We start from the raw sequence: 23,428 nt of genomic DNA on the forward strand, positions 1-23,428 counted from the left end.
TCAATCATTTCAGTTATTCTACTCACAGTGTGATCTAACATGCTTTGAAGAGTACACTTTGCAGAAATTTCAGAAAAATGTATATTCTCAGGATAACATTTCAATTTTTCCACCAAAATATCGTGCAAGGTAGGATAAATATGTACATTGTGAACAAGAGCTGAGTTTCTGATCATTTGATATTGTTTATCGCTGAGATCAGTGTTCATTTTTAATGCAAGAGCTTCCTCTACACTCATAATGATGGGAAAGGTTTTATCCAAAGTTTTATCAACTTTTTCTATCTCTAAAACATCAGACATATTGTTTTTTAAAAAAGAAGCTTTTTTTTTTTTCTCCAGCAGCATTTGCACTTTTTGCAGAAGCTAAAAATAGAGCTTCATGATGTTTAGTGGCTAGTTCTTTTAATTTTTTTTTCTTTTGCTTTGCTCTCCAAGAACACTCAATTGCTTATGGGGCCTTCCAGAACCAAAATGACTATTTTTATTGTTCATAAGATTTCTTTGAAGCCAACGATTTTCTTTTTGTATAAATGTATCATAATTTACTTTATTTAAGTTTTCTTTGCGAACTTCTTCAGTATTTTTTATTTCATTAAGTAAATCCTTCCATAATCTTAATTTATCCACTCCTAGTTCACGCATCATCTTTGGGATAAGATCTAATCTTTTCATTGTTATTGTTTTTAAGAACCATCAATATAATAAAACTAATAAATCAGAAACATTTTAAATTACATTATGTATTTTTTTACTTTACACTGTTTAAAATTTTATTTTGTAATGGCTTTAACAATTGTCACATTGTTACATCCTGTAATAACACTATATTACTAAGTTAACTTTATATTACAGGAAATACTAAAGTTGTTCAGTTAAGCTTTTTCAAACATGTTGTACTTATCAAATAAATACTTTTAAAAATGGCGGAAAACGAGGTTTTTAAGTGTTTATCAACATTTTTATTTCTTTAATAACTTCCAATACCGCAGGAGACCGCAGTAATCCCTTTATAATTTTAAAGTAGAAATGTTAATTAACTAGAAAAAATGTATATATTTTTGGAACTCGGTGGAACATTTTTTTAGCTGATATATAAACAGAAAAAATACAATTTCTTGCAACCTTTTTTTTAGAAAAGTCTTTAAATTTAAACAAAAAAATCAGACTTTTTTTTTCTTTTGAGTAAATTTGAAATATATAGAGCCAAAAGATTATCTTTAAAAAATATATACACTTTTATTTAAATTAAAAATACTCTATTTTAGTTAAATAAAAATCTCACATTTTTCAGATTTCTTTGAAAATAATATCAAATTTTTTTACTTCTTTTAACTATAAAATACAAAACAAAAGTTTTATGAAACAATTATTTATACTTTTGAAATAAAAAATTATTGCAATTTAATATTATTTAAAAAAGGGCACTTAATTTATAGAAAAGTTGTGAGGGGTTTATTACCATTTTTTTGCTGTTTTGAGTCACTGTGCGGCGGGTTTTAAAACTGAATACAAGGTATTATTTACAAAGATAAATTCCACTCCAATTCATGTAAAGAAAAAATTAAAAATAATTACTAATAGACTAGTTAGTGTAGTGTTATCATATTTGCGATTCGGTAACTGGCCATTTCAAAGCAATGTTTGTTCATGATTTTATAAGCTCCATCAAAATTTTAATCAAGAAATATTCGTTAATGACGTTAAAACTTTAACATTTCACAGTTCTTTTTTATCCATATGCCTGTAGCTCCCTTTAAGCTCAGACCATTTTTAAAAAAGTCGCCTATTTAAACGCGTGTTACTTTCGTTTTGAGCGCGTGGTAACGGAGTTAACTTATGCATGATATTATATCATCAAAACAAAAAAAAGATGCGAACGAATTAGAAAAAAACTGGCTATGGAGCCATATTTGCAAAGACACTGTCTGGAAAAAAGCATACTTATATGAGAAAAAATATCTAGCTGAAGATACAACTATTTTTATCTATAGTAATACAAAGGATTTTATCTAACATAACACAATTTTAGATACATAGCATAAATTTGAATGTTTTCTTAATTAGCTATAGCACGCTATCATAGTTTGTATGTATGTATGTATGTATGTATGTATGTATGTATGTATGTATGTATGTATGTATGTATGTATGTATGTATGTATGTATGTATGTATGTATGTATGTATGTATGTATGTATGTATGTATGTATGTATGTATGTATGTTGGGCAATTCATGGAGAATGTCATGCCTACTTGTTTTTGCACTTTTTTTTCTAAAGATATAAGTGTTAAGTAGCCTTAAAATCATCCATGAAAATGTGGAATCAGGTTTTTGATTTTTAAATGATTAAAACAATAAGTTTTTTTTTTTATTTAAGAGAGAATGATTATTTCAAAAGCATACAGTTAATTAAAATGTAAATATATGATAATTTATGTATTAAAACATACAGTTAGCAAAATATTTTATGTAGACAAAGTAGGTGATGATGAGTTTAAGCACAGAGTTTATTGGTTTAACATTTTTTCTTTCTCAAATCAAGATCTGTTTCTTTACACATTCAAATCTTCTTAAACTTAATATAAGTAAAGCTTAGTGATTCAATTGAATTAAATTTCTGTGTATTTGTAATTTTTAAAAAATTAAAAATCTTAAAATTTAACGCAATTTACATAAAGTTGTTAAAATGGATGTTTCTCAAAGAAACACACCAGTGGTATTGCAATCTACAGAGCCTCCATTAAATTCTTCTGCAATACCATCCCAAAGCCCTCCTCCATATCAAAGTCCTAATGAAACTGGATTGTTGAGGGAGGATCCTATTAATGATTGTCCCCCTATGTACACTGATGTTGTAAAACTTCCAACATATAATGAGTCAGAAGGTGCTTCCAATGAAGAAGCTCGTGAAAATCCATCTGTAAGTAAATCATTTAGTGTTAATATTCACTTACCTAAACAATCTTTATTTGAAAATTTTTGAAATCTTAAATTATTATAATAACATTAAAGTTTTTTTTATCCTAATAGAATTGTTATCTCAAATTTAAAGCTGCAAAAAGTATAGTTTAATTGTGTTTCTGAATTCTATTTTTTAAGATAAAAGTTAAATTTCAAAGTAAATAATATTTAAACATCTATTCATTCAGGTCCTGCTTTACTGGCTGAGAAATAGTAATGGTAAGATATTTTAAAATCCTAGTTAATGTCATTCTTTGTCAAATCTATCAAAAGAATTTTTTTTGACTTTATATCATCTCAGAAATTTAAATATTTCTTGTATACAAACTTACATTTATAAAAAAAAGAAACTTCACTTCAAATTTGAACATTCTTCTGGTTTCAGAGATATTGATACTCTGTCCCAATCTGGTCTAATAAATATATTTAAGAAGAGTTTATTTTTATCAATTATATTGTGCAGATATCATGCAAATTGCTACAGAAAAAAGGATTTGATCTTTCCCTTAAAAAAATGAAAAGAAATCTCAAGAGATTGTAGATAAAGTTATTGAGCTTTATTGTAACAATAAAAACAGAAGGCAAGTGGCTGGGAAAAAAATGTAGTTTAACAATCCACATGCTAAATTTAAAAGTAGTTATTCAAATATAAAGTCTTGTTTTTCTTACTTTTGCTCATATCATCCAAAATAGTACACTACAGTAGGGGCATCAGGTATGTAGACAGTATTATGATTCCTGCATGAATTACAAATAATGGAAGACAACAGACCAATCTGAGTTAGTAAGTGAAACTGAAACCACAAGTAGATTCATTCATAATCTGGTAAATAAATCACAAAAACTAACTGTTCATTCTTGCATTGCAAAAAGTTAAGATGCTTCTTTAATCAAGTTAAATAATGATTTCAGTAGTACTGAAGTGATTGTCCTCTATGATTTTTCAGAAAATTACAAGTTTGTTGTACAAGACAAAATGTACAGCTTTGACTGACACAAAGTTCGAGCATCATCCCATCTAGCAGTATTTTTTAAAGTAAACAATATCCTCAGATGCAGTTCAATGTTTTATCTCTTATAAATATCATGCGATGAAGTTAACAATTGAGCATGTTAAAAGCAATATTTCTCAGGAAATAGAAGCTATGCATTATTTTTCAGATAAGTGTGTTGGCCCATATAAAATTTGCAAACTCTTCATAAATATGCCACCATGAACAAGATTTTGCTATAAAATGTACTTAGCCCTTCTTTGCAACAAATCACAGTAAATCACCCTCTGATGGGACTGTAAAAAGAGTAACTTTAATAGATCAATAAGCAACTATATATTTACAGCATCTACAATCTTTGATTTTGGCCAAAATGAAATCATAAGAATTAGTTTTTACTACATATCTAAGATGTCAAACATGATAATTTAAAGTTTGAAACTAAAGTTGTTTCTGAATAATTAGAATATTCCTTTGTTTTTAACTTCCAAACTTATAAGATTGTAAAAGAATGCCTGTCAATAAATACGAACTTCAGAGTTTTTGTACGTTTGATATATGATAACATTCTGACTATTATTACTTGCAACTGGTAACACAAATTTTAAAAACTTTTTAAAATATTTTTTTGAACAAGCTTCAAAGTGATGACATTATTAGGTATGTTATGGTTAGGGTTAGAACTTCAGAGTGTTTGTATGTTTGATATATGATAACATTCCATGAAACAGACTGATTGAGGAAATCAATGTTGAAAATAAAACCTTCTAAGTAATATTAATGCATCCATTTTAACTGTCAAGGTCATTATTGGCTTTCAAGAAATGATGTGTTGGTTTCCATCAACAAACTTGTTGTTAATAAATATTCCAACTGTCATAGGATGACATCAGTGAGATTGAGAACCAAAGCATTATAGACAGCTAGGCAAATTTTAGACCAGAGAACTATATTTTTTATCAAACTGTTTAAGACTGTTATTTCTTATTAGATTTTGATTTTATTACTTTTAATCATTTCTTAATTTGCATGGTTTATTTTTGTAATTTTTTACATTTTTTGGGTTAATTTTTATGAAACTTTCAATAAAAATAAATCAGATTTAAAAAGTAAAGCTCTCGCAGTTTTTTTGTATTTATGAGTTTGCTTCATATAGAACCACAGGAAAATATTTTAGAATCAATTCTTTCAGCCATTGATCCGATGGTGATCACAGAATAATACTAATTATGTATTATTTATATTATTTCTAAGATTTTTATTTGTTTTTCATTTAAAGTGTTGATTTTATAGAAGAGGTGATTTTATTTATATTTTAAAACCTATTAATGTTAAAATATAAAAGATTAAGTCAAAATATTATTAATGGTGATGTGCTCACTATAATTAAATGGTTGTTGCTATGGAGATGTTCATAAATTTAGAATGTTGGTTTTTTTATGATAAGCACTCACCAAAAGGAAATCATAAGTTTTTGTTGAAATTTCTTCTGAAGCATCTCAAGATATACCTTTTTTGAAATTGAATTTTCATTTAGAAGCTTTGGGTTGTGGTTTTTTTGTCATAATTTTTGGATTTTTAAACCTAAAAAATAGTTAGATACACACTTTCATCACTACTGCACACAAATATTACATAAGTTAAAGTTTGCCTATATTAATTATTACTTAGTGTTCTCTTTGTAATAGAAAAATGCCATAACCTCCTTCTTTTACGTTAGTTTGGTTGAGATAACAACAATAACATTGATCTATCAGCCACAACTTGGTTTTCTTGTTGTCAGAAATCTGTAAAAACAAGATGTACCGATGTAATACAGTGGTACATCTTTTTTTTATAGATTTCTTTGACATTTTAACTTTAGTTCAGAAAAAAATTATATATGAATAATTAAAATATTCAACACTTCACATATAACATAAATTTTTTGATTTTTTTCTTCAAATAAGATTATAATTGATAAGATTTCTTATTGATAAAGTAAAAATTTTTTCACCTTTCAAAGAGTTAAAATTAAGTACATAAGTTACCTGTCAGTTGGTGTTTTCAAAAGTTTAAACATATTACGATTTTAAAAGAATTTTGTTATTTTTAAAGAAATTTTTATTTTCAGCGCTTCAATGTTATTTTTTAATCTATCTATAAAATACTATAAATATGATATGATATTTATTTAATTGAATAATTAAATTTTTTAATAATTAAAATAAAGCTCTTAAAAAAAAGTGAAGGAGAAGCTGTTTCTAGAGAAATGAGGAAGGAGATTATAGCTTGCTTAAATAAAGGAACTAAAAGCAATATAAAAATTGCAGAATTAGTTGGAATTTTAGAAAAATGTGTCAGAACAACTAAATAGAATTTTTAACTGGAGAGTCTCTAGAAGAACCAAGATCCTGTAGGCCTTTAGCAACTATTACTCATAAAAATAGAGTAATTTTTAGAGATGTAAGAATTAATAGTAGAGCCTGTTTTAAAGAAATTTCCAGAAATGAATCTATTTCATTAAGTACTACTAAAATAGATTAAAAAAATAGCTGTTTACTCTGTTGCTAAAAACCACTTCTAAAATCTTTTGATAAAAAATGGAGATTAAAGCAAAGCAAAGAATATAAAAACTGGATCATACAACAACGCAAGAAAGTTAGTAGGAGTGATGAAAGAAACTTTGAAACTATAAATCAAAAATCAATTAAGACAGTCAAAAGAATGTTTTATGAAAAGTATTGAGAAAAAAAAAAGTGGTGGTAAAAAGTTACAGAAACGATTTTTAATAAATTGGTTGGTACTTTGTTGAGAAGAGTTCGTACTTGCATTCTAGCCAAATGTGGACATGCAAAATATTAAAAACATTCTTTTAAAGAAACAAACTTGATGCGAATGCACAAAAATGTGCATTTTTTTATAATCAATAAAAATTTTTTTCTTTTTTATTTATGATTTTGTTTCTTCAATAAAAGTGTATTTGGTTTTCTAATTTAAAAAAATAAACAAGTTGGAAAAGTAAAATAAGCAAATTTAAAAAATAAAATTTAAAAAATTAGTAACTTTCTTTCAACTAGTTTTTTAAAATTTAATGCTTACATTTAAACTTTTAAACACCACTATTAGAACACAAAAATGTAAAAATTCAGTCACTACTGTTCAAATATATTAAAATAGTCAAATAATCTTTGTTTTCCTAATAAATACCTAAAAATCAAAAAAATAAAATAAATACTGTGCAAAAAGCAAGTTTTATCACATTTGTTAGACAAATTTGACAAAGCAAAAAAGATAAGTTAATTATCACTAAATATTAGGTCATGAAAATTTTAGGAATTAAATAAATATGTGTATAAATTTTATACAGATGATGGAGATGAAGTGGTCGGAAGTGATCTTGGATTCATTCTGTGCTTTTTACGTAAGAATGTTTGCTTGTTCAGTTATGCATGAGTGAAAAAAAACTCATATCTTATTTTAGAAGTTTTTCTTTTTTAGTTGCATTTGTTTTTAACTGGATTGGATTTTTGGCTGGATATTGTTTTTCAAACTCAATGTCTGCCCAATATGGTGCTGTTTCTGGGTTTGGTTTATCCTTAGTCAAGTGGGCATTTATTGTAAAGGTATGTATTTATGTCAGGTAATATTTGTATTTTTATATTGCTTATGCTTGAAACATAAGTAAAGAATAAATTATTGTTTCTTAAGTTTATTTAATTTTAGAATAAAGTTAAGGATGTAGTGTCAAGTTTAAACTGCATTCATAGTTTGTGAATCTACATTTTTGAATGCATTAAATTGAATTTAAAGTTAAGAATGCTTTTTTGATATTCATATAATCTTTTTGTGTAATGTATTGAATATTTATCTACCTTATTTTTCAAAAGTTTTTAGAAGTCTAAATATTAGCTAAACTATTATTAAAACAATTGGTAAAACCTAAATAACTAAAAGTATATTTATGTTAAGCATTGATGATTGGTTTTTCTGTTCATGACAAATAAAGTGCAAACTTCTATAGTAATCTTTTAAATTGAATCAAATTTTTTAAAGTTTGTTAAAATAGAACTCTTTATGCAATTTAAGTAGCAAAATATTTTGTGTGACAAGTTTATATTTATCTATAATTTGTTATTTTTGAAAAATAAGTTTAACAGATATGATTTATTCTGTGAAATGTGTTTAACAGATATAATTAATTCTGTGAAATGTCTTGTTGAGTTGAAACAAAATGACATAAGATATGTGAGGTATTATAATTTTTTTTTTTCTGGAATAATTTATCTTTGTATGTCTACATATGTTTTGATTTACTTCAAATAAATAATATAGAAATGTTCTTTATTTGTTTTTATTCATTAACAAAAAAAAACCAAACAATAAATAGTTTATATACAGAATAAACAGATAGTTTATCCTTTAATCTTACTGATAATGTTTTTGTTTTTTTGTTTTAAGTGTTTTTACAATTGAATTAGAAAATAATATCTAATGAATTATTTTTTAATTATAAATAACAAATATTTTTATTAAAACATAGTTATGATTTTATGATAAATATAAAATAAAAAAAGAAATAAAATGATGAATGAAACTTAAAAAGAGTACTTTGGTTTGATCATATAAAACTTAAGTCCAGGGTGTAGCATAAAATTATTTTCAGATTTTTCTGATTTTCCGAAAGAAAAAAAATCTAATTTTTTTTTACAGACTTTTCTCTCACATGAAGGCAAATATCTTTGTCAAGACAAAAGACATCATAAATCTGCTTTTTTCCTCCTGTATATTAGACTTTATTAAAGTATTTTTTTATGGTCTTCATGATCAATAAATGGGTCATTCCTTGTGAAAACAGCAAATAAGATTGAAGAGCTTAAGAAAATTGGAAAACCGTTAGAGATATGTTTACTTGTTTCAACTTCCGTTATGATAAAATCTATTTGGTATTAAAACATAAAAAAAAAATTGTCTCTAGAAAGTTTCATAGTTCGAAGTTCGTACTCATTAAGATACGAAACATGAATGCGAAAAATCTACTTTTTAGGAAAATCTTAGCATGAACGTGAATTACTGTGAACTGAGAGGACATTGGCCACTACTTATGATTTTGCTTTCCTGCAAATTATTTTCTTGTTTGCTTGCAATTAGTAAATCAGAAAAAATTACATTAGGCATTAAATATTTTAAAAGAACTAAGCACAATAACAAAAGAAATAATTCGCAGGGAAACAAAATCACAAATATTGGCCAAAATCAACCCCGGTTGACGGTAACTGAAGAATGACTTATGTGTAAAAGTACTTTGGAAAATCAATATGAAGTTCTGCGTATTTGGATAATTTCTTCAAAAGAGCTTAAACTCATTTTAATTGGATGAGTTTAAGTTCTATTAAAGACTCAAATGTTTTTTTATTTAATAGTTTTTAATTATGTAGCTTCATGTTAAATCCAAAAGTAAAAAAACCACACACTGTCAAAATCAAAAGATTTTTAAATAATCAAAGTTTGGCATAAAATTATAACGAGCAGTTAAATAATTACATGTTTTAAATTTCTCATTATATTTTTCGAATTTGGCAATTATCAAATGTTCAATTATTGCATCTAATTCTTTTTTTATAACGCTAGTTAATTTAAAAACAAATGTTGAAAATTTTTTTTTTTTTTAATAAAAATTTCACCTTTTATCTTTATTTCTTCTGGCAGAAGGCAACAACTCTGTAAATTGCCTTAGATCTTTTTGGCTCCAAAATTTCTTCTGGCGGCGACCGCCTACCAAACGGCAGCGCCCTCTAAAGCATTGTCTCCAAAAAATATTCTGGCGCCCGCCAATTAGGAGGCGGAAACCAGAATAATTTGTTGTTGCCAAAAATGTTTGGAAGGCGGCCGTAAATGGTTTCGCCTCCCAAAAAAGATGCCCTTTCGGCATAATATTACATAGCCGCCAGGAGATATCAACACTGCTGTAATTTAGTCTTAGTTTTCAATACAGCTTTAACTTAGTTTACTGTATTGTTGTGTACATTTATAGACGAATTTAATTTTTTTTAATTAGATAAGGTTGTGTTTTTCATAAAAAAAGTAAAAGTAATGTTTTTAATTTTTGTATTTCTAATAGAAAAATCGCTAATTTAATAGAAACATAAAAATGAAATAAAAAATGGAAAGAAAAAAAACTTGAATTACATTTAAGTACTAAATAAAGCTTCATATTTTTATAGATGAATCCCAAATCAGTTTTTGAAGTAGCCACCTTTGGCAACATAACAGGCTCTAACTTGTTTTGGCCTTTTTCGATTAACATCATACAGAATTCTTTCAGATTTTCAGACTCTTGTTTAAGATGCTCCAAGGATGTTATCTTGATTGGTATCTTTTTGGCATCCATATATGACCAAATGTTCCCAATCAGGTTTAGGTTTCAAGATCTAGCGCACCATGGTAAGGAATTGATTTTCTACTCTTTAAACCAGTCTTGGACTGAAAATGCGCATGAGCTGTAGCCTCTGTCCTACTGGACTTCCCATGCTTGACTTTCATCATAAAAAAGTTCAACAGATGATAAAACCTAATTTTCAAGGGTGTCTTTGTAGGTAAATTAATCAAATCAGTCTGTATGCACTTTGCAACTTCCAGTGCCCTTGTGGGAAATACAAACTTAAATCCCAGTTAAGCCTTTTCCATCTTAAAACCTTGGTATAACGAATCAACTCACATATTGTTCAAAGCTCATTATTTTTACCATAACTTTTGATTATCGATTGAAAAACTCAATTTTCATCACTGAATATGACTTTGCTTCAATCACCTATGGTCCAGTGAAGTCTTTCCCTACACTATTTTCGCCTTTTGTGCCTATCCGTGACTTTTATCCATGGTTTTGAGCAAAAGCTTTCTAGCTTCTTTACATGAACCGATTTCCTTTTTTTTTTTTTTATCTAAACTCCTTCTGTTTCCCTACTAATACGAATATCTTTAAGCTTGCTATTAAATTTACTAGCAAGTTTACTGTTGCCAACTGTAGGGTTTTTCCTTTTCTTAGGCAGCCTACCAGTCTTGATAACTCTTTGGCTCTTATTTGTGTGGACAATTTTTTGGATTTAGGTCATATTTATAGTAAAGTTTTGCATTTCAAATTTTCAGAAATCAATCTTAAGTCATTTTTCCGGAATTTTCATTTTCCACTTCTGTCTATAAATATATGCAGATTTGTATAATCTCAGTAATTAACACCTGTTAAAATCCAATTACTTTAACACAAAGAATTTAAAGATAAAAGCAATATATATAGATAAGTGATAAAAACTCTACTAAGATTATTTAAAATTAGTCATTTATCTTCTTCTGTTTTTGTTTAAATTAAAAAAGATAACGCTTATCTATAAAATAACTATATATATAAAGTAAAAATAAAATAACTACAAAATAAGTTCATAATTAAATGCACAACTGTGTTAAACTGTTCATTTATTTATTAGATCTTAGTATATTTTCCTTTAGCACACTGAGTGGTCTAGAGAATACTTTGATGACAGTCCATGGCTCATGTATCTGTTTGTTCTCTGTGGTAAGATGATTGTTCCCTTCCCAAATATATTTTTATACTAGTCATCCGTAGAATAATGAAATCATTTTGAGTAATAATTCTTTAGGTTGGCTGATTTTTTTACGTGGGATGTTTTCGTATGCACAATTAAAGCGTCACGTTTACTCTCGATTAGAGGATCCCGAAAACCCACGTCGTCAAAGTTTATTTCATTAATCGCATTTATTTTAAACGATTTTTTTCTTAATTGTAGGATAGATTGGGTATTATAATATATGTTTTGTAAATTATTTTTTGTCTGTTGTAAATAAATTGTCGTAATCTCTCAAGTGATGATCATCAAGATGCTACTAATAAAATTTCTTAAGAGCAAGTTTGAGAACGAAAAAAACTTTTCTCCAGTTTGCAATTTTTTCAGACTAGCATTAGCGGCTATGAATTATATTACATATTAATTTATTACTATTCCTTTTTTTAACTACAAGTTTCTTAATTTTTTGTGTGAAAAATTCCCTAACAAAGTTGTTTCTTGTATTTTACACCCGTTAGTTTCTATGATTTTCTTATCTTTCCTAAAGGAACCGGGCTCAAAATTTGGCGTAGCGTTTATCAACTGCAAATAATTGCCAAAACTAATGTTTTCATGCTTCGATAACTGATATATTCCAGTAGTCCTCTTTAATAATTGTCTTCATTATTTCTTACTAGCTGGAGAGTAGAGGGTAGTCTGAGAAATAGTATTAACTAGAAGTTCCACAACCACTTTTATTACATCACATGTAAATTGATGGGCTAAAAATTGAAGTAAAGAAAGCGTATAACTATTAAAGAGTAACCAACTACATATCGGTGTTTTGATTCTTCATAAATTTTGATTGATAATAACGATTAAAGTACAAATATCAGTTATTGGTTTTAGTTTTAAAGAGAAATTAGTGTTCTTTCACATTGTATAACCTTTTACATTTTTTTTTTTTTTTGGCTCGATTTTTCTAAAATTTACTTCGGAGACAAGTATAAAAATTTTCCGCTTAGCATTATGTTATATCAAAATTATGCAGAAAAAGCCAACTGATACTGTAACGAACTAAGGAAAAAATTTAAGACCTATTTGGAAAGAATTTATTGGTAAAGAAAGTGACCACGAATGAGGAGAAAGTTGTTTAAAAAGATCTTTTAAAACTTTTCTTTTTTTTGTTTTGTTTTTGATATTAAATTACTTACTATAATGACTTCTAAATATTGTAAATTACTAGGAAACAGCTTCTGCTACGTTTGTGGATTTTATATTAGACCTGTTCAGGTAAAATGTGAAATTTTAATGGATACAAAGTATTTACGAGAAGTATTTATTTTGAGGTGTCTATTGGGGACCAAAATAATTTTTGGGCTCCTCGTGTGATCTTCGGCAGTTGCGAATCATCATTGGAAGGATGGTTAAGAAGCATCAAGAAATGGATACCATTTGCAATACCCAAATGGTATCCTTCTATTGCACCAATATCACATGATGAACATATGTCTATTCCAGTTCCACCAACTACAGATCAGGTTAACATGAAAGTATTGGATAAAGACAATGATTAGTTGGAAGAGCAGGAATATGGAGCTTGGCAATCTGGTGAATTTATCAGTTTCAAGACAAAAGCTTATTAAAAATGAGCTCCGTCCAAGCATGTTATAAGAAAGATTAAACTGATTGTCCTTATGTCAGTTTAATCTGATGTTCTTATTGACATTAACACTGATTATATTGTTAACTAGTTTTTAAGTAATAAAACATAAAAAGTCACATGTGTAATTACTGTTTATTTACGGTTTTGTTTTACTTTTAAGAATTTTGTAAAAAAATATATTTTTTCAATTTCAAATTAGCCTACGGGTCCCAATACCCTTGAGACTACCCTGACCATACATGACAAATCCATCGTTGATGGAACTAGAGATAAAACGTAAAATTTTGTCACTACTAGGAATTGGGAGTTCTGGGACAAAACTTTTTTTGAGCATAAAGTGAGCATGAAATTTTAAATTGCGTGATAAGATGCAATTAAAAATTTTTGTCTTTGTTGAAAATCTTCGTGTTCTTTTTTATAGTTGTATATTTTTTAATATTTCATTGAATTTCCAATCAGGTTGTGGTGAATGACGCTTTTTCATTTTGTCTGTGATGAAGAAGACGTGAGTGACCATTCTGTTTAATTGAGGATTAAATTTTTGAATGGAAATAGTTTTTCGTGAGAAGGTGCAACAACTCATTGTTTTTAAATGTGCCAAGAATTTCTTTAAAATTAAATTTAAAAAGGGGATGCTTGAGAATTAGGCGTAATAATAAACCTGTCCGAGAAGAAGGTAATAGCTTCCGGATTGGCCGACTTGCGCGTTGCCAGAGTTGAGCGTGACGACGAGTCTTCTGCCAGCTGCGATGCTGGGCATGGAGTCCGCCTCTGCAAAATTTCTGTAAAAGGTAATTGTGGTGGAACCAATGGAGGCGGTGGACTGATACAGCAGTCCTGTCGATTTGTTGTTAAAAGAGGTTATGTTTGATCCATTCCAAGAGGACAAGTAAAAATCTTTCAGTTCAGACGAGGAAAAGATGCACTTGCTGTCGCCGTCGTACCCAGGGAAAGTATTGTAGTTGTTTGCATTGTAAGATGTCCAGGGGCTGAAGACAGTGTCATTGCCAGGAGGCAAATTGGCGTCGTACATTTTGACTCTGGACTCCCACCAGTTTCCAGAGGCGCCGATGATGTGCGCCCTGATGTAACGGGTGATTACTAAAAATCTGAACAAAATTGCTTGCATCATATTTCTATATGCAACTAATACTCATTTTTTCAAACAATTTTTAAAATGTTGCAAATTTATTCTTCTTTTGAAATATATATTAACTTTTATATAAGTATTTTAAATTTAGTATTAAAAATGACGTCAAACGAAGAGCTCCAGAGAAAACGTGTGTACCAGTTTTATCAAGAAAATTCAGATAAACCTAAATCATTCACTGTTTCTCATTTTGAAGCAAAAAACTTATCAAGATCGACTATATATGGAATTATTAAACGTGTAGAAGAAGATAAACCATTTGAAAGGCAAACTGGTAGTGGTAGAAAGACGAAAATAATGACTAAGCGCGCCATCAGTCAACTTACCAAGCTTTTTGACCATAAATGTGGCATTTCTTAGCGTATAGCTTCAAAAAAGTTCAAATGTTCTCAGTCACTTATTTCTAAGACATTGAAAACCAAAACATCAATAAAAAAAAAGAAAACATATGAAGATTCCAAGTCGAACTGAGAGCTAGAGAGCAAAAAACCGACGTTTGTGTGGTCAACTTTATAAAAATTATAAAGATTTTATTTGGGTTCTTGATGACGAGTCTTATTTTACTCTCTCAAACAGCCAAATTAATGGTAATGATAATTTCTATTCAAGTAACATCGAATTAACACCAAACAATGTTAAATTCAAAGAAAAAAAGAAATTTGAAGAAAAATTATTGGTTTACGTGGTCATTTCGCCTTTTGGCCTATCAACTCCATACATTGTACAGTCTGGAACAGCTATTAACCAGTATATTTATGTTGATGAATGTTTGACTAAAAAACTATTACCACACATCAAACAGCTTCCAAAAAATACCAAATACATATTCTGGCCTGATCTAGCAAGTGCCCATTACTCAAACAAAGCTGTTAAGTTTTTGAATGAAAATGGTATAAAGTTTGTAACAAAAAGTGAAAACCCTCCAAATATGCCTGAATGTCGTTGTATTGAGGATTTTTGGTCTTGTATCAAAGGAGATGTTTACAAAAATGGTTGGCAGGCAGAGAATTTGGATCAACTACGCTCTAGAATAATTTACTGTTTTAAGAAATTCGACAAAGAGCTGGTACAACGCTTGGTAGAGTCTACTAGCAGAAGACTCGACACAATAAGAAGACAAGGTCTTGTTGAATTAAGATAAACGTTTTTATTAAAATTAGAATAAATTTGCTATTTTATTCTTTTTAAAACAATAAAATAGGTCTTCTAGATTAAAAGTTATTTAATTTTTAGTTTTGTCCAGATTTTTAGTAATCACCCGTTATTTCAGAAAAACGCCATTTCCTTTTCCTGTGGTGTTCAGCAAAACATATTCGTTTCCGTAAGTTGTGTTTAAGTATCTGAACGTCCTCGAGTACAATTTAACGGAGGAGAGAAGAGGAGGGATGGTGGTGAATGTGGAAATAAATGGTTGAATCCAGTAGGTGATTGCCGCAGCATTATTATTGACCAAATGGATGGCCAAGTTTGTTGTAAACGGTAAGTCGACGGTAAAATATCCTCCCAAGGAAGTGGTGCTGAAAACGTTGCACCCTTGTAAAGAGTTGGCGTAAAACGGTCTGCCGAGAGGGGGAAAGAGCAAATCGCAAGCAAGGGCAGTGGTGTCCGTTCTTATTCCTTCAGTGGTTGTTGAATAATTTCCCACTCTAATTTCTCCGTCTGCCAATATCCGAATGAAGACTTGTCCAGGAACGTTTGGTCCGGTTCCATAAAAAACTAACCATAATCTTCTTAGAACTCCAGGACCGTCTATGTAGCTAAAGACTGGTGCGGTGGTCGATCCTGCTACAACTTGCGACTTTAACCCCAAGGATGAAAAGCTTGACTTTGGAACAAGTCCTAAAAAGTTGGATTTTTGTGACGAAACGTCAACGTAACTTTTCGTCGCCCCGTCTTGCAAGTTTGAAGGGTCGAGCACATTCATCAACTTGTGGGAATTTAAATCCAGGTCCGTTGTTCCCACTGAAGTTCCGCCTGAAGCATGCGTGTCCACATAATTTTTTGTGGCTGAATCTGAGGATAAAGTGGGCTCGGCCAGATTAGTCAATTTGTGCGACGTCATGTTAATGTCTGAGTAAACGATATTGGCGTAAGCCACTTTAGTGTCGACGTAGCTTTTTGTAGCGGCGTCTTTTAAATTGGTCGGATCAGAGACGTTGAGCAATTTGGGAGAATTAAAATCCAAGTCTCCCATGATCGTACCGACCTGTCTGTTTTGATGCGCATGCTCGAGCTGACTTCCACGTAATTTTTTGTTTCAAAAGGCGATCAATTTGGTTCATTCAAATTAATCGCTTTGTGAAAATTTATATCCAAGTCCGCAGCTCCAATCACCGTGGCAGTTCCTCCCGACGAATGCGTGTCCACATAATTTTTTGTTGCGGCGTTGTGCGAGTTGGTTGGTTCTGCTAGGTTGATGATTTTGTTCGAATTGAAACCAATGTCTGCAGTGATGGTGCTGGATTCGTCCGTTTTAATAAAAACGTTGCTGGATAGATCTGTTGAAAGATTGTCAAAATAAACGCTGAATTCGCTTCTGTTGAATTTATCAATCATTTTTAAATGGACAAAATTTTTTAAATTCGATTGCGATCACCAAAGGTTGTTGACGACGTCTTGAAAGCTGTTTCCCTCTTCACATTTTTTCAAGACGTAAAGACACAAGTGACCACAATAAGACGTGTTTCCAAATTGGACCCTATCGCTGTTGTAAAAGACGGGGTTTTTCAAATATTCAACGAGCTCGATAAGAGGGGGTTGGGCGTAAGAGTCAAAGCTGAATTTTTCATCCCCGTCTTTGCGCCAACACCCCCAATGAAACCCGTCCGTGCTCGAGTCCCCCCGTGTTGACAATTCCACATTCTTTTTTCCTTGGCGTTTTTGGCAATTGGTTTCTGACAAAAACTCCCCTAAAGTTTTTTAATTTCTGTTTTTTTGCCGCCTTTATCAATTGAAAATTTGTCAAAGCCTCGTTTGGCAAAACAATTCCTTCCACATTGATTCTTTTGTTGCTCATTTTTTTATTTTGTTAAATTTTTAAGATCTGTTTTTGTAATGGCCATAAGCCAACGCGCGAATTCCATCTTCCAAAATGATTCTTTTGTCGTCGTCGGCGCTGAGTGCGACTTTGTTAATTTCTTCTGTGTAAATCTCGTGTAAATGGGATCTGATCACGCTCATTTTACTTACCTTTTCTTTTTTGCTTTTCAAGCAGTTTTTTAATCGTCGTGAGTGATGTATTTTTGAACCACATTTTTTTTCACCCCTTTGCATTTTTTGTGTTCTTTTTTATGGATTTTGTAATAGTACAATTTCGACCGTAGGCCGACAAATTCTTCAATCTGTTTTCCAGAGGTTTCGTCTTTGAACATGCCAATAACCTTTTTGTTTGCGCCAACCTTAAACCCGACGCTTTGAATGGCGGGATGGTCTTTGTCAAATTCGCTTGTGTCGAATTTGGTCTCCACATCCTCAGCAACGTCTTTGTAAAAATCGTCTGTTTTGATTTCATAAATTAACGAGTCCGTGTCCGTCATTAACAACTTTGCTTTGTCGGAGTATTTTTTTTCTGATGTAGCCGTAGTGGAATTCAAACATCAAAGTCTTGCTTTAATCCAAGATGCACATTCCCAAATAAATTGGTTTGTTGTAAACTAGTTTTGTTCTTTTCATGTGAACGGCGATCAAGTTTTCATCGAAAATCGTGTGTCGATCGTAGTTGGGTTTGGACGACAATTTAGCGGGTTCTTCCCTTTTCGTCACAAGTCTCACGTCCACTCGCTTTTCAATGTTTTCCATGGTTTTTCCAAAGACCGAATTGTTCATCAGCTTGAAAAAAATCCTTCTCAAAGTTGTTTGTGGCTTTTGTTCTCAAACCGGTGTTGAGGTCAATGTACTCTTTCAACCAATCCCGTTCCTCAAATTTGATTCCTCTATGCACTTTTGCAGTTTTCATTCCCAATCGTTCATACAATTTCAGGTTTTCTCTGTGAAGGACGTAATTCTTTTTGTCGTTCAAATTTGGAACGAGTTTGTCCACTTTTTCAATGGTCATTCTTTCCGGAGCCAGAGGATAATCGTTGTGCTCGTCGTGTAGACTTTCAGGGTAATCCAAATCGACTTCCAAAATGCACGGCAAAGATTTCCAATCGGAAAGCTCGTTTTCAGTCATCCATTCGAAACCGTGAGTGGAAAGAGGTTTCCATGGAGGTTGCTCAAGAGGTTGCTCATGGCCCATCCGTACAGGTTGTTGGCGTCCAAGTACTGGATGAAGGTTGACTCTTTGTTTGGGTCAAACGAATCTCCCATGTATTTATTGTTTGAGGTTCCAAGTCTGTTCGAAATCATGCTGATTCCTCCTCGGATTCCCTTTTTGATCATCAGCGTCATGTCGAAATCGCTCAGGAGTTCCAAATTGATTTTGGTCATTTTGAGAGCGGCGTCCCAAGCCAATCCGGGGGATGTGTAGTACCAAGCGGGATTGAGCTTGTAATTTTTCACGCAAACGTCTCTGAAATTTTCAAAGACATCAGCCAGAATTAAAACGTCCGACACGTTGTACAAGTCGTCGTAATCCCTGAACGTTTTGCAGTAAAACTCGTCCCAAACCGTTTTGGCGTGCGAATAATTTTCGTCGCTTATTTCATCGTCGTTCAGTTTGGAGAAAAACAACTCTTTTGGAGGCAATTACGTTTCAGAAAACTTTTCGATCGAGTCCATCCAATCGAGTCCATCCAAACGCCTTTTCTGAGCAGCAAATCCAATTTTTTTCCGGAGTGATATTTGGCAATGTTTTTGCACTAGTCTTTTGTCAGATTTTTGGACAAATTGTCCAAACTGGAAGCCATGAATTTGAAACTGTCGATAAATCTCAACTATTTTTTAATTTCAACAACCTTTCCCTCTTTTTCAAATTTTCCCACTTTGACTTCTTTGGTAAAACTGATGTACTTTTCCTCGTTGTTTGGGATGCAGCTTAATTTTCCATCGGACAATTTTTTGATGAACAAGTGGCTGTCATAACCTGACAAATTGTGAAACACAACAGGGAAGAATTTTGGAATTTTGTATTTTGTGTTGCAAGTGTTGTGTGCGGCTCCTCGATACTTTCCAGTCAAATGGCAGTGGTCGCGCACTTTGTCATTTCCGAGACTTTCCTCGCAAATGTGACACACTTTCGAAGAATTGAAATTTTTTTTATCTTCGCAAGTCATGACCATCTTTTTTTTGAACTTTGTCATTTCGCAAATTTCCTCGATGTCCTTTTCAAGCATCTCCACAAATACTTTTGCAACGTCGTCTGTTTCGCTTGTTGCCGTGAACGTCACCGGTTTTTTTTTATAAACGGTTTCGTCAAAAAATTTTATAAAATAGCAGAACGAACTCGGAGTGTGTTTTTGGTACTGTTTAGTGTAAGACTAGTTGGGGTTAGGGATGCAAGTGTTGATCAGTGTGATGAAACTTTCAAAGTCTGCGTAAACGACAAACGGAACTCTCATCGACCTTTTATTATTCTATCGCCCTTTTATTATTCTTTATTCGGACCGAGCTGTGCTCTTTGCAATAAGTTGAATGTTTGGAAAGATCTTCCTCGCTGTTCATTCCCTGCAAGCAATTTCTGCAAAAATATTTTTTGCCGTGATGTGTGGATGCTTGTGAGGAAATCAATCGACTTAGACTTTTGATCAGACAATAATGATTTGTTTTTTCGTCTGAAATGAGAAGCAAATCTATTTCATGTTTTCTGTTCAAACATTTGGATATTTTTAAAGGATAAACGGACATTTTTTCACATCCAAAATCATTCACGGTTATGCCTGGATTGTTTTTTTCAAATTTTTTGATTTGATCTAGTTTGACTGCAAATTCAAACCCTTGCCAATTCAACTCTTTCGATTTTTCAATCAAGTCTTTGTCAACTCTTTCACCGTGTTTTTCTTTCATGCTCAACGCCTTGGCGACGCACCATTTGAAACATTCGTTGTCTTCGTTGACCATGTTGATGATTGCTTTTTTGCTCGCCAGAAAATCGTTGAGAGGAATGTACGACCTCGCGCTGATTGGATTGTTATCAATCAAGTTGATGTCCATCCTCAAAATGGCAGACACTCTGCAATTTGAACCCATCTTGTTGTACTTGGTCATGTTTTCCAGGATTTCTTCTTTTGCTCTGTCGTAAAGTTCTCCCAAATCAGTTGCCGGATCAATGGACGCAAGCACGCTGTTAAAGCTGTTGGCAACCACATTTTTCACAGCCGTCGTCAACCTTGAAAATAGTCCAGGAGTTAACGCAGGAGACGAATCTGGAACAGGAGCGTCAATGAGGTGACTTAATGGCTCTGGAACAGATCTCGTCGCGATGACAGGACTTTGCAACTGGACCGGTTTTGGAAAAAGAGCTGGTTTCCACATGATTGATTGACTCGGCGCGATGACAGGTCTCGGTGGAATTGTGGACGGTTTCGGCGCGATGGCCGGTTTATGAGCTATTTGAGGCGGCGCGATGACAGGACGCGGAGCAGGAACCGGTCTCGAAACGGGACTTTGAGCAATCGAGCGCGGCGCAGGAACCAGTCGCGGAGCAAGAACCGGTCTTTGACCAATTGGTTGCATTCCGATGATTGGTCTCGTGTTTTTCATTGCTTCAACGAGTTCTGCCTTTCGCATCTTGTAATAACCTTTTATTGCTCGGTCAATGACGATTTCTCGCAATTCTCTAACAGTTTTATTTTCCATTTTTATTATGACAAGAAATTTATTTAACTCAAAATCAATTTTTCGTGTTTTTTTAATTTTTTAACTTTTTTCATGTAAAAAAATTTTTTTGACGTTTTTTCAATGTTTTTTAGACTTTGTCGTTTTTGCGGTTTTCAAGTTTTTCAGAATTAAAAATTTTAATCTTGATTCCATTGTCCACTTTTCCATCTCGACGCTCCAAGTATCTCCATCCGTGTCCCGCTTTTTTCATCGCTTTGTAAAGGGATTTGTATTCAATCACCTCTCCAGTTTCGATGTTTATCGTTTTCACAGTCACAGGTTTTTTCGAATCAAACCAAGTCGCTCGTACTTTGGGTCGATCGGTTTTTTCACCTTTTCGGTCTTCACTTTTTTCGTCTTCACCTTTTCACTCTTTCCCTCTTTTTTTGGTCGACCTACAGGTCTGTCTTCTTTTGCACCTTACAAAAGCAAATCTTTGCTGATCAGATTGTTCTCAACCGCAATCATCATCAACGTCATCAAATTGTTTGAAGTTTTGGTGACTCCATTTTCTCTCAGCAATTCTTTCAGATGATTTTTTGTGAACCTCGTGTTTTTATTTTGAAAAGAAAAAAATTTTGTTTAATTCATTTTTTTCAAGATTTATTCATGTTGGCCGAAAGGCTTTAATAAACAACATTCATGTTTGTTCCGTCTGAAACAAATTTCATCAGTCTGTCGGAAATGACCACTGCGAATATGACGATGTTCTCTGGCGTTGTTGTTCGGAATTTAATGTTCACAACCAATTCAGCCGTTTCCGAAACAACTCTTTCTTTTTGCTTGCTGATGTCAACAAAGAACAATGGATACAAATTTTTATATTCAAGCAGAGACAAACCAGATTGACAAACAAGCTCGTTTGTTCCATAGTATTTTTCGTCAAACAAGAACGCGTCATAATGAGCCATGGTAATTTTCTTTTCTCCAAAATTCAAGTCGTAATTGTAATTTGGATACTTAACTCCATTAACGGTCACGAAAAAATTGTTGACATCGCAATGGTCAAATATTGATGGATTTGCAGTTTGACTCGAAAGTCTGTTCATCTGAATTCCGAATATGATAAATCTCGGAACGCTTTTGTCCGTGATTCTTCCTAACGTCCAGTTGAATTCTGTAAGACCGGCTGGAATGGCCTGCCTTTTGACTTTTTTTGACTTATATGCCACTGGAATGGAAATCCTTTTCGCCATTAAACTCGTGAAATCGTTCTTCCTCGAAATATCCAGTTCAACGCGAGGCATAAAAAGCCTGAATTTTTTAAAATCGATCATTCCTGCAGCAACAGTTCCAGCTCTATAAATGGCGTCGTCATATTCTTTCTTTGTAAAGGTGATGGTGTGCCTGAATCCATAAAGAACTTTGTCATAATTTTCACAAAAACCAAAAATGTGTTTCAAAGGAATTCTAAATGAAAAAGCTCCAATGGATGTGGTGTCTGCAAACAAGTGATCTCGTCTTACGTTTAACCTTGAATTTCCAGTGGTGTTTGAAGTGTTTTTGTACCACATTTGCTTCAGCCCATCTGAAAGCTGAAATCCATAAGGGTATTTCAAAATTCCAAGCATGGTTGTTTCTTGACCTGGATACATGACTCTTTCCACTTGTTGTCTTGATAAGTCATAATTGATATCGCTGAACAAATACATTATGGCGTTGTTCACCAAGGCAATGCTGTCTGTTGCTGTGTAAGCAGTTCCGCCATTTTTTTTCAGAACTCCTTCGATGAGGATGTAGGCCTCTGACGGAACTGTCTCCACAGACTGACAATCAATCTCAAAAGTGATTGCGCCTGAAGAATTTCGAGATTTGTTGGAAGGTACTCGAAAAAATCAATTTTTTCAATTCCATTTTCAAACTCTGGAATTTCGTCAACTCTTAATCTGTCGGTGTTTATCATTTTTTTATATGAAAAATAAAAAAATTTAGTTCGTTTTTTACGCAATCAAAAGTCCACTCTTCATTTTGACGAGGTCTTGAATTCTGTCTGCATTCTTTTTCGTCATTTTCCTTTTTGCCTTGAATTGACGAACCAAACAATTTTTTATGCAGCTCTTCCATCGGATTAATAGGCACATACTGATCTGTCTTTGCCGCTTCGTTCACAATCGTGTTGACCAATTGGTTTGGATTCACCGTCCCTGTTTTTGCGTACACCCTCTCAATCGCTTTCTTGCCTTTGTCGATGGCGACGTCTTTGGCTGTCAATATGGCGGAAGAGGCCAATTCTTTTCCGGCAGACTTGGCTGCTGTGATCGCCTCCCTCCCAATTTCGCTTGTTGCCGCCTTTTTTAACAAATGAAGAGACGATCTCGACGCGTTTGAAGCCGCCATTCTTCTCAAAAAAATTTTAATCGT

At 32.1% G+C, this 23,428-nt stretch overlaps 1 protein-coding gene across 1 annotated transcript; it reads left to right on the forward strand.

The window, feature by feature from the left end:
- The first annotated feature begins 1,858 nt into the window (after positions 1-1,858).
- On the forward strand, positions 1,859-11,828 carry LOC145191833 (NEDD4 family-interacting protein 1-like). The gene is made up of 6 exons (XM_080069012.2): positions 1,859-2,924; positions 3,154-3,184; positions 7,307-7,360; positions 7,438-7,562; positions 11,440-11,506; positions 11,592-11,828. Exons 1-6 carry the CDS (start codon positions 2,691-2,693, stop codon positions 11,699-11,701), a joined length of 621 nt encoding a protein of 206 aa, XP_079925138.2. The 5' UTR covers positions 1,859-2,690; the 3' UTR covers positions 11,702-11,828.
- Positions 11,829-23,428: the final 11,600 nt, after the last annotated feature.

The sequence above is a fragment of the Hydra viridissima genome, unplaced genomic scaffold (genome assembly GCF_058129835.1).
Source record: "Hydra viridissima isolate aposymbiotic clone 2 unplaced genomic scaffold, HvirCarnegie_v1 scaffold_2, whole genome shotgun sequence".
In the NCBI taxonomy this organism is placed as follows: Eukaryota; Metazoa; Cnidaria; class Hydrozoa; order Anthoathecata; family Hydridae; genus Hydra; species Hydra viridissima.